A 12,306-nucleotide genomic window follows, 5' to 3' on the forward strand; every position below is an offset into this window, starting at 1 on the left:
CAAGAGCTAAGTACGACATTTGATGCCAACTTTGCTTTGGTTCCTGCAAAACTGCCAAATATTCGTTTGGCTGCAAACTTGCTGCCTAATAGGGTTTAACTGCAACAAAGTTAAGAGTTTAGAGCCGACAATGAAGGCAAACTTATTCGAGGGTTCTTTAATTGGTCTGGCTTTGGCTTGTGCGGGAGGCCGTTCTCTGCAATTCTCATTTGAGATGGCTGAGTTCTTTATGACTTAATGACATTTATAGCAGCAAATGATTGCATTTCTCTGTGACCTCTCTAAAATTTATTTATTGTCTTTTTTTTTTTTTTTTTTTTTTTTTTTTTTTTTTGCGGAACAAGGTTAGGGATAAAATGAAATTGCAGACACCAAAGGATGTAAAAGTGGTAGTAGGTCAATAGTAGTAGTTGCAGTAAAAGAGCAGTAGTATAGTAGTAGAATTAGTAGTAGTATAGCAAAGTAGGAAGAACAGTTGTAGTAGAATTAGTAGTAATGTTGCAGAAATAGAATTAGTAGTGGTACAGTCGTAGAATTAGTACAGTATTATAAATAGAACAATTAATTAGTAGTGTAGTGTAGCTTAGCAGTAGAAGCTGTAGTAGCTTAGAAGTAAAAGTTTTAGTAATATCGTACTAGAAGAGGTAGAATTACTGATATTACGCCAAGAGCTTAGTAGTAGAACCTGTAGTAGTTTGGTAGTAGTAGCTCTAGCAATATAGTAGTGGATGTAGCACTAGTAGTAGTAATTTAGCAGTAGAACTAATAGTAGCATGGTAGAAAAAGTAGTAGTTGAAATAGTAGTGATTTAGTACTAAAATTTGTAGAGGTAAAAGTTGTAGTAATGTAACAGAATATAGTATTAGTATAGAGTAGCAAAGTAGTTGTAGTACTTGCAGTACCATATTAGTAGTAACAGTAGTAGGTGTAGTACAGTAGTGTTAGTATCTGTGTAATAGTAATAGTAGTCTGCTATTTACACGTGGCTCAATAATAATAAGAATGAACAGTAAACTTAGGAAGTAGTAGTACATAGAAAAAGTACTAAATTATCACCAAGTCCGCATTTGTACTACTAACTTTACGATTTCCTCTCGCTTGTCGCGACGTCAAGTGATAAGAATGCATTTTGGCATTGAAGACTCTAAAGCTTAGGAACAGTGCCAAGTTTTAATGCTGTTGTTGTTGTTGTTGTTGGGTGTGTGTGTGTGTGTAGGTGTGTCTATATTAAGCCTAGCAGCAGGACGGTTTTATGTTAATGTACTCCAGCTGGCTGTGACCAGGGATTTTCCCTCTATGCCACCATCCGCCGTCGCCGTCTCGCGGCCCTTTTAAAGCATACAATTTGTAAACTAAAATGGGCACTTGTCTGCTTTTTGCTGTTCACAGTTGCGTTCACAGTCTGGCTGCATACCCTGCCCTAGATCAGCTTGAAGGAGCCGCGCACGGACCGTGGGAGCTATCCTCCACAAAATGCCCGGAGTTGTCTTCCTAATCGTCGTGCCGACAGCGAACTTTGAGCGCGAGCTGATTTACGGTAAGTAGGCGAAGCAAGCTGAAATTGAATAAGCTCTGAGCGCTAATTAAATAGAAAGTTACAAATTTGCTTTTAACCCCCGCGCTCACCTGGCTCCCCTGGCTCCCTTGGCTTCATTGGCTCACACATGCTCCTCCACCTGCTGGCCCAACATGTCCATCCATACATCCACATAAACATTCACATTCACCTTCACAGCCACAACCACACTCACATCCATATCCATATCCACATCCACATCCACATCCACTTCCGCTTCCTGCCTGCGCCTGCATGCGTTGGTGCTTAGGCGCGTAATTATGTTGTTTAGTGGCGTTATTAATTATTTTATGACATCGTAAAAGTGTAAAACTGCTCTCGGCGCCTAAAAGCCTGCCTCGAAATTTGCCCACAACAGAAACCAACCTCCGCCACCATCGCCCACCTATCCACTAACTCACATGCATCCGCCAGAGTGGTATGCTTTTTTTTTTAACCAACATTCTCTCTGAGAGGGTATCCGATATGGCATCTACGATGTCAAATAGTCTATAAAAATCATATATCATATCATATACATATTTATATCGTATGCTCTATGTCAATTTTTGATAAGGATTTACTCATTTTTATTCTAACACACATAAAAAGGATTATCTTAATATATGCCATTTATTTATTATCAAGATGAGATAACTTTATTTTAACTTTAACTTTACAAAGAAGAATCATACTAGATTTTTTATATACTCAATTTAAATATAAAATATTTTAGGTTTTCGTAATTATCTGACTCCGATAAACGTTTACATATTTGTGAAAAGTTCAGTTAATATATATACATATATTTTTTGTAAATTTTTTTTTGTAATTTTTTAAAGTTAATAATAAATCTTTCGGGTAAAAGTTTTTTTTTTTTCATTTAGAATAAAAAAAAAAAAAATTATAAAATATAGGCGTAAACAGCAATTAATCAGCAAAATCAAAACTGATATCGTGGAAAATTAGTATTAGGAAGATTAGTAGTTTTAGATAATGTTTAGATAATTAACTGTCCTAATGAAATAATACATAAATAAATAATATAAGAAAATAAATTAAAATAATTTTTGATACATCAGTCAAAAGGTGATATCTTGGTATATGATTCGAGATTGAAAAAAATATATTTAGAAGATTAGTACATAATTTTAAATGAAAATATTATAAATTATTAACCAAAAAATTTTAAATAATTTAAAAAACTTCTTTATCCAGCATTTGATATCTAATAAAATAATAATTTACTGCTTCATTCTCTATCCTTAGGGTATTCACTAGCCGTTGTTTAGCATACAGTTCAAGTTATTTGTTTTCTTTTTTCTTGCTCTTGCTTTTCGTCCACTTAAAGAGGTTTCAACGGCGAACAGTTTGCAGTCTAAAAATTGAATATTAAATTTTAATTAGCCCGGCCGAGTGGGGTTAAGTGTTGGCATGTGAAATGGATGCGGTAAACGGAGCAGTGGGGCTCGGGCATGTTTATTTACTCTCAAGCTGGATGTGTAAACATCAAGTTCCCAGCCAGATGAGAGGTTAAAATTTAACCTGCCAAAGTGGAGCTTGCACACACACACACACACACACAGACACACACACGCACACACATACATCAGATAAGCTAGCAGGCTCAAAGCAAACGCAATAGAGCTTAATCACATTTTGCATAAGTGGATCAACTTAATTTGTTAAATTTACCAACTGAAGCAAGCGCTCATCTCGTGTGTTCTTTCATTTCAAATAATTTTGAGAGTTAATTAGCAAAAGTCCAATGAAAAAAAAAAAAAAAAAAAAAAAAAAAAAACAAGGAAAAGAATTGTACCAAAAGAGGTGGTAAATATGAGAAAAGAAAAATGCACTCTAAAATTGTTCATTTAATTTTGAAATGGTTTTAAATTATTTTAGGCATTAATTGTATGATATTCAAAATAAATATTTTATTTCAAGTAAAAATTAATATTTCATATTTTTGTAATAAACCACTCAACGTGTTTGATATTTTCATAATAAAACACTCGAGTTCTAAAATACACTTTAGATATTAATATTATTTGGCAAAAATATAAAACATCTTGAATACAATTTGATTATAGCTTGAACAAGTTTTATCGGCCTCTGTCATTAGGGCTCGCATGGCATTTAATTAATCATAATCAAAGCCAAAAACAATAAAAGCCGATCGGAAACCATAATTTATGAAACGGAAGCCGACAACAGCAAAAACCCAGCGCAACCGATAAAAAAATAAAATATGTCAACTTATCAGGTTCGACTTGGCGTTGAGCTAAGCTCGCTGCTATTATTAATCAAATACTTATTTAAATACTTTCATACAAAAAGCAAAATGCTTTCGATGGGCATCATTAATTTTGTCTGTCACCATGGCTAGATGCCGTCTGATAATGAGCCCCAAGCTTATGACTTTCTGAATGGGCCAGCAGGACTCTAGGACTGCGGGGCGTGAACAAACTTTTAGTTAGTCGAACTTAAATAAATGATTTTTTCCCAATGCAAATCTGAGCAATAAACAGCGTGAAACTTTCAGCAATCAAAGAGGAGGAAAAAAAAAAAAAACAAAAAAACAAAAACACTGCCACTTGACATGTACATCCATACTTGTGTCAAGTCATCGCAACAGTGGGCGGGGCTGGGAGAGGTGTCTGACATAAATCAGGGGGCTCAATGCCATGCCGAAGCGTTCTCAGAAATTTGCAAAGTCCTCAAAGTAGCCCGACAGGCAGGCTGAAGCGCAGCAGCAGTCAAGTTTACTTCTTCTTCTTTTTTTTTTTTTTTTTTTTTTTTGACTTGCTTTGGCTACTTGTGGGACAAATGGGCCAAAAGTGAAACAAAGACTTGGCGGCTCACAGGAAAATTTAATGCTCTGCCCTACCCAAAGCTCATTTAAGCCCTATTTTGGCATTTGTCAATGCCTGGGGATTTATATGGCATCACTCTCTCACTCACACTCCCATTCTCTCCCTCTCTCTCTCTCTCTCTCAGTCTGTCTGCCTGCGTCTCACTCCCTCTGCATTAGGCATAATAAATTGGGATTCCTTGTGTGGTTTCTGTGGGGCTTTGATTTGATTTTTGACTGCCAATTCTGTTTATTTAGCTCAAATAGAGCTTGCGGGCTCCACACTCATCGGACAATAGGGCCGCAAATAAATAGTAAATAATTATTAAATTATGTTTGTATAGCAGCTAGAAATTAGCCTCCCCCACCTCTCTCTCTCTCACTTTGCAAACTGTTGCATAAATTATATAATTAACATTGGCTATTTTTGTTGAATTTAAGCCATCAATTTAATTATTGCCACTCGCTGCTATTCAGAGCTCTGCGGTCAATTGCTATTTAAATATAGCACAAAATCTACCTAGGCTCGCGAAACGAAACGAAAAGCAAATATTTATAAAATGCTTAATGCGTAACAAATTTCGCTAATTAGAAAATAAATCGTGTAATTATATGGAATTAAACAAACTGTGTCGCAATTTGTTAAATGTTTAAAGAGCTTTAGTTTCACGCTGTGATATAACACGACTAACTATTTTATTATTTGGCTTTATAGGAATTTAATATTATAAATTATTTTCACTTAGAAATGGAATAAATATTTTAAAAATTTTAAATTGATTTATTTGCTTTGGTTAATTGAAATTTGATATTGAAATGTCAAATAAATAAATTCAGATAATCAAATAAATAATCAAATAAGTAAATATGTATGAACAAAAGCTAAAATTATTATTTTAATTTTTTGATTGATTCGAGTCTACACCAACAAAAAACTCAAATTTTATTAATACAATATTTATATTCATTTAAAATTGGTTATTAAAATGCAATATTAATAATATATATGTATTATTATATGCAAATTGTATAAGAACTCAAATTAATAATTGATCTAATTTTAATTTCATTAAAATTCAGCAAATATCTCAACCCATTTTATTTTCATTTTGTGGCAATACTCTAGCGACTGTGTGTGGGTTGAAATGGAGCTTACGGCTTTCTTTGTTTGATATATATATATATAACAACAACATCCAACCGCCTAAAATTTCAATTTGTCAATGTCTTTATTTAGTAAGTAGGTGTACAATATGGAGATAGAAGAGAGAGAAAGAGAGAAAGAAGGAGGATAGGCTCTTACAACTCCAACGCAACAGAAATGATTAAATTTAATGATTTGAAGTGATTAAGAAACAGACAATTTTAATGTTATTTTTAAAAGAGAATATTTTATAGAGATCTGTATATATAGAGAAAAAAAAATGTTCAGAATGCATTGAGTGAGACTCAAAGACGAATAAGAATGGTAGAACACACAAAACTCAGCCGAGATCAACCCGAACTGAATAAGTGGGAGTGAATACGTGTAAGTGAGTGAATAGAGTCGAGTGCCAAGTCCGCTTAAAAGTGTCGTTGCTTTGTCCATACCCTTTGATTACGTCCGTTTTCTCTTTCTAGTTATTATGACTGCTTGAGTAATTGGACTGCTTCGCAAAATTTTTCATTTCATTTTATGCTTTGTTTATTCTATAAGAATGTCGAGTGCTTTGACAGATAACATGCACTCACACTGACATACATTCATTTCATTATGTTAGTTCAATTTGATTGACTTTGATGTTATGTGTAGAGAAGCCATGCTCTCTACTCTCTAATACCAAGACTCTAGCTTCAATTACAGTGAAATGGTTTGTCTTTAGAAGAACGGACGAAAGTTGCTGTCCTTTCAAATATACTCATTAACCTTCTTTAATGAGTATAATAGGCTGATAAAGAGTGGCAGACACTTTGACTTGGAGAGTAGTAAAATCAGGCTAAATCTGGTTATGCCTCTCCATCTACCTATTTGCTTGCATATATTTATATATGCAAGGTTCAACATTGGGATTCATATTTTAATAATTTTATTTAAGATTATAAACTTTATTAAAAGTCAATTAAAAATGTTATATTTAAATATTGGTGTTATTTTAATATTTTGCACTAAAATTATAAACTTTATTAAAAGTGAATTAATTCTTTTATATTTTGTTATTTAGAATTAAGTTTTTAATAATTTTATGACGATTCTAATCCTTATTAAATGTCAATTAATTATTTTATATTCTAATAGTAATATTTAAAAAAAAAAAGTTTAATAAAGATTATAAGCTATATTAAAAGCCAAACAAATATTTTATAATTTAATGTTATATATTTTATAATTTAATTTTCGATTAATATTTTAATAATTTTTATGAAGATTATGAACTTTATTAAAAGTCAATCAATATTTAGGAGCTGATTCAATGCCTTCTTCTATACGTTTATAATTACTTCCGCTCATTGGCTTTTACATGTGAATTATGCACAACATTCTGACATTGCCATTATAACACAAGTGCGATGCTTTCAAGCATTGCAATGCTGTCCTGACCCTGAACAACTCATGTCTCACGTCGCACAATTTTGATCCATTATTATACGCTTAGGTTGACAGGAACTGTGTGAATGTCTCTAGTACTTGTATCAACTTTCAATTTACTCAAAAGGCACTTCAAATAATGTTTTAACTGAGCCGGCGGGCGGTGTGGCTGGCTCTGGCCCTGGTCCTGGCCCTGGCCATGGCCGCCATCCCATGGCCAGTGGTAATAATAATCTGAACATCAATCTTCCGGAAAATAACAACGCAATACTCCGACTCGAAGTTGAGTTACGTGACAAGAATGTGCCCAAGTATCGACGCGGCGGCGGCGTGGGCGGCATGGCCGGCGCTGGGCGTGGCGCCAGTCCAGGACGTGGCGGGGCAGCAGCTGCTAAGAGGGTCGCACCAGGTGGGCCAGGTGGGTCAGGTGGTGGCGCTGCGAGTGGTACGCCCGCTGTGCCACTGGACAGACGTAATTTAGTGGTGCCGCTCGAAAAGGTGAGTCCACTGGGCAAGACTGGGCAGCACTTAAAGCTATCTGACTTAGGTGCGGAACAAGGGCGCTCGATGCCTGTTGTGCCTGTTGTGAATGCACTTAACCGGACGGAACGTGACTGAAGCACAGTGCACAGTGCACACTAGAGTGTGGGCTGGAAGTAGGATGCGGAATGGGCGGGGCGGGGTGTTAAGTTAACAATGTAAAATGGCGCTCAAATTGTCTCGGCTCGAGTCGAACGCAGATTTTGATGAATGAGCGTGGGTCAACAAGTGTGGGTCAACAGCTGGATACCCGAACTAGAGCTCGAGTCGGAGTCCGAGTGAGTCTAAGTCCGATTCCGAGTCCGGATAATCAACCAGATGAAGAAGCGCGAGCAGAGATTGATGGTCGCTGCTTTACAGTGGGAGCTCTACTATGGCCATCTCAGATTCAGATACAGATACAGATACAGATTCAGATTCATAATCAGGGAGAGTCGCCTGCCTGTGTTTCTTGTATTAACCTCAACTTGTTTGCTTTCTCCGTCGCCAGGTACTCGAGGAGCTGCTGGCGAAGCTCGAAATTGAGCACGTCACTTGGACGACGAGCAAAAAAGGCTATTTCCATCACGTCGTTTTCCCGCTGCAGGCCGGCGATGCCTGCGAGACGACGCTCCACTGTCTAACGGAGCTGGGCATTGGCACCAAATTGAATTCCAGTGTCAGGTAAGTTGAGACATTGAAACACCGAACGGCAAGAGGCAGACGTGCCAGGCAAGTCAACAAGTCGCCCATGCTGCCGTGCAACAGCTGCTCCAAGTCCCATTCTCACTTCCATTTGCCAGCTGCAGCGCTCCTTCTGGCCGGTTAGGTTTTAATAAAAAATGCAGCTTAAGCTCAGCCAGCGGCCAGCGGCCATTGGCCAACGGGCAGTGCAGTTGCCAGGGTCTTAAGGGCTTGCCAACAAATGTTGGGTTCATATTTCGATTGCCTCTGGGCGATAATCACGTAGACGAGCTGCAGCTGAGAGACAGGCGGGCGTGTGGGCGTGCCGCAAATCGATTTGCCTGGCTGCAGCTGGACAGCCCCAGACGGAGAATTGAAACCAACCGCACAGGAGTGATAAAGGATGATGAAGCAACAAAAGCAGACGATGAAATGCAAATGGCTCGAAATTATGCTAAACTTAAATTTAGTTGAAGTTTAACTTATGCTCAAGCTGCTCAACCTGTCTGTCTGTGTGGGAGGCACACTCTTGCCATGAGGCGTGGCTGCTCTGATATATTATTTTAAAATTAACTCTTTTACAACTCAATCGTCTATACCTACCTCCGCCTTTCATCTCCCACTTTTCGTACCTCGTCTATTCGTACCTATGCAGACTTTCTCACTAATCATGACTCTTTACACATCATGATTCGACTCTTTGATCTCACTCTACCTCACTCTTTCATCTCTCAGCCACTATAGTTCATTTATTTCATCTAATTTCCGTAACAACTTATCTGATAATTATAATTCCCTTGTTCGTTAGACCACTTTAAATATTCAATCTTATATATTATACTACGGGAAGACTCCTATTTAATTAACATTACAAATTCAATCAACTTTTATACATATATAGAAAATTTCCGGCTAATAATTTCTGTAATTTTAAAAATACGGTTTGCACTAAACTATCCAAAGTTTCAGATTTGTATGTTCTTTGTATTTCTTGTGTCCAAGCTAATAAAGATAGTGTTATATGCAAAATAGAAATTATAAAGCCATATTAGTTAGATACACTGGTCGAAAAAAGTATTTTGACAAAATGAAGTTTTTGTATTTTTGAGTATTACTTTTAATGAATAATTTAATTTTTTTTTAAAATTTTTTTTTTGTTCTATTTCCTTCTTACATTCAATCAAAATTAAAACTACTATATCGTGGCTTTCCATTTTCAGCGCCCAAACATGTTAGTTAGAGGTAAATTCAAGGGGTGACAAATATTTTCACAAAATCTTTGTACTAATTTTTTTTTTTTTTTTTTTTTTTTCCATTTTGAGCACAGTATAACAAGCAATTTTTACAGTTAACACTAGCTGATATTCTTTGATATTGTCAAAATACTTATGCCGCCCAGTGTCTGTGAGAAATTCCTTTCCTTTCGGAAAAATAATAATTTAGCCTGAAGCTGGTTTCTTTTTTCAAAAGCAGAATTCTTATTAAGACAACTGAGCTAATTGAAGGGGGGCAGCACTCGAGTCGGGGCTGAATGCACTGCATGTGAAATAAGCTGCCATGCGAAGCCTTCCGCCCCCTACCAGTGCCACCCACCGTTTAGCCAACGGGCTGGCTGCCTGGCCTTAAGTACAAAACAATGAAGCGCCTTAAGTAGCCCGCGCGAAACAAACGAAAGGTGAAACAGAGCAAGGACGACTGCTGCTAGGGGGCAGGGACAGGCGGGCGAAGCAGGTGTGATAATCATTTAATGACATTAAGGAGGTGCTTTAAAATGCAGCCAAAGGTGTGGCCAATCAGTCCAGGAGCAGAGGAGAGGAGAGGCGGAGCGGAGGCAGCTCTGTATATGTGGGATGGATTCGATGAGAAAAGTGATATTTAAGCTGTTTAATGTGCACAGAATGCAATTAAGTGCAGTCAGATACTCTGGAGCAGCTGCAGCTGCCGCCCTGCAGGCAGCCACAGCAACAACTTGCTGACAGTTGGACTGGCCAAGTCAACTAAGTGCACAATGCCACACGCATGACTTGCCGCTGCAGCTGCAGCTGCAAAAATATTTCCATATTCAAATGCATATCCTGCAGCACTTCAATCTGCACTCTCTGCTCTCTTTGTCTCGTTCACAGCGTCCTGCCGTGCAGCGTTAGCTACGATGCCATCACAGATGCCTCCAACCTGCGCGATGATTACAGGTGAGTGAAGTGGAGGGCAGCAGCTCAAGTCTAGAGTCTAGTAACGGAATCGGAATCAGAGCAGGAGTTGGAGCAGGAGTAGGATTTGCAGCAGGAGCAGGAGCCGGCCTAGCAGTAGAAGGAGTAGAAGCAGGAGTCTTTGTATGAGCATACGTTTCCTTTGTGGCTGCTGACTGCTCGCTTGTACAATTTTAATTTAAGCACCTTTGTCTGGCTGAGACACGTGTGCGATACGACAAGACTCGACTCGACTCGACTTGGCTTGGCTTGGCTTGGTTTGGCTTGGCTTGGCTTGGTTTGGTTTGGCTTGGTTTGCCCTTTGCAAAAACTAATTTGAGCGCCTTCTTTGATTCCTTTTTGTCCACGTAGCAAAGGCGTCTGTCATTTCATATACTTTCACCCGTTGTCTTTCACTTTCGGCGGCTTTGTTTGTTGCTCTGGCTGCTGGCAATGCGACAAGTAGGTCGCCGACTCTCTCTAGTTATCTCTCTCTTTCACACTCCCATCCCCATCGAGCCATCGAACTTGGCCCCCGTCCAAATTCTGTGAGCATTGTGCCAGCGCCTCGAGCAAAAAGTGAAAACTGATGAAATTTGCATATGAAAGCCAAACGATTTAGGTACTTTAACCCTGTCGAAAGGTTAAATGCATTTGCTCAGTGCACATAATTTATGACTTTGCATTCGTTTACATGCAATTTTCTCGTGCCATTTTGCTTGAATGCAGAGCGACATGCATTTAAGATAAACAGCACAATTCGTTTATGTTGATTTTGGCTCGGAGATTTATGGTCGAAAGGCCTTCAAGGCCTCAATGCCATCGAAACTGTTTTTGGTTTTGCCAAAGCTTATGATCTCTATTAAGACAATCATCCATAATACGGCATTAATTATGATGTCAATTGCATAGAGAATTTATCGAGCCAATATGTTCATTTATTAAAATTAACTCTGGCTAAATACAAACAAGCGAAAGCATGTTTCTTAGCCAAGTTAATATACTCCAGTTTATCTAGTTGCCTGTCTATCATTTCGTTTGTCTTTCCATGTGTTTTTATTATTGATAGATTTTATATATGTGTAGCTAATAACAATTTTATATATGTATAGCTTGATAGAACATATTTTATATTTATTTAGATTTTATATATGTTTGGCTCTCTCTAGGTCATGCTAAATCGAGTTAGTTTTAACTTATCGATTTGCCATGAGTTCGATAATTATGTAAATCAAACATCATTTATCTGCCTATGTCTTAAGCCACTTTATTATGATCCTATAAAAATGAAAGATAATCCTCTATTTGAATACTTTCCAAATATTTACAACAATCACCACAAATCATTTCTATAGAGAGAAAGACTCAGAGGAGTCCCTTAAAGATAGGAAATCGGACTATAGTTAACGGAAATACAAGTATAAGATAGAGGTAGTGGGCGTGGCAAGCCGAAAAAAGTATGAATAGTCAGGGCGTCAAGCTGAGTCAATCTGTCTGTTGATCTGAATAAATTTCATAAATCTGTCCAGATATATAACTTTAAGCCAGGTACAACTAGCCAACTTCTTGCAGTAAAAATTCCCTAAAAATAGGACAAAATAATTTAGAGTTAATGTTTTCAATTAGACAACTGCACAAGTGTTCGCTATGGCTGCTATAAATAGTTGTCATTAGGTTTTATGCACACCAAATGGTGTTTATTTATTGAAATTGAAATTGTTGCAGCGATGATGCCGAGGATACTTCCAAGTGGAACAACTTTGTGGAATCGATAAAGTCCAAGCTGACCGTGAAACAGGTCGTGGATGGCGTGCGAGCTGGTGGCTCCCTCTCCTTTGACTACTTGCTGCTAATTGTAACCGCCGAGTGAGTACAGAGCCGAGATGTGAGATTCAAGGCAAAGCTAATGTTAGTGTGTGTGTGTATGTGTGTGCTGTCTCCCTCT

General features: G+C 37.6%; 2 protein-coding genes across 3 annotated transcripts in view; one reads left to right on the plus strand and one right to left on the minus strand.

Moving 5' to 3' along the window:
* The window catches only part of LOC6576835, a 209,536-nt gene that overhangs the window by 64,150 nt on the left and 133,080 nt on the right, over window positions 1-12,306 (minus strand). The window lies entirely within an intron of this gene.
* Window positions 1-12,306, plus strand: part of LOC6576841 — a 50,240-nt gene that overhangs the window by 11,341 nt on the left and 26,593 nt on the right. Inside the window, exons 2-6 of the mRNA XM_015165390.3 lie at window positions 1,390-1,537; window positions 7,100-7,470; window positions 8,003-8,175; window positions 10,299-10,364; window positions 12,087-12,227. Of these exons, the coding sequence (XP_015020876.1) occupies window positions 1,474-1,537; window positions 7,100-7,470; window positions 8,003-8,175; window positions 10,299-10,364; window positions 12,087-12,227 (815 nt within the window). The 5' untranslated portion in view covers window positions 1,390-1,473. The remainder of the gene's footprint in view (window positions 1-1,389; window positions 1,538-7,099; window positions 7,471-8,002; window positions 8,176-10,298; window positions 10,365-12,086; window positions 12,228-12,306) is intronic.

The sequence above is a fragment of the Drosophila mojavensis genome, unplaced genomic scaffold, assembly GCF_018153725.1.
Source record: "Drosophila mojavensis isolate 15081-1352.22 unplaced genomic scaffold, ASM1815372v1 contig_36, whole genome shotgun sequence".
In the NCBI taxonomy this organism is placed as follows: Eukaryota; Metazoa; Arthropoda; class Insecta; order Diptera; family Drosophilidae; genus Drosophila; species Drosophila mojavensis.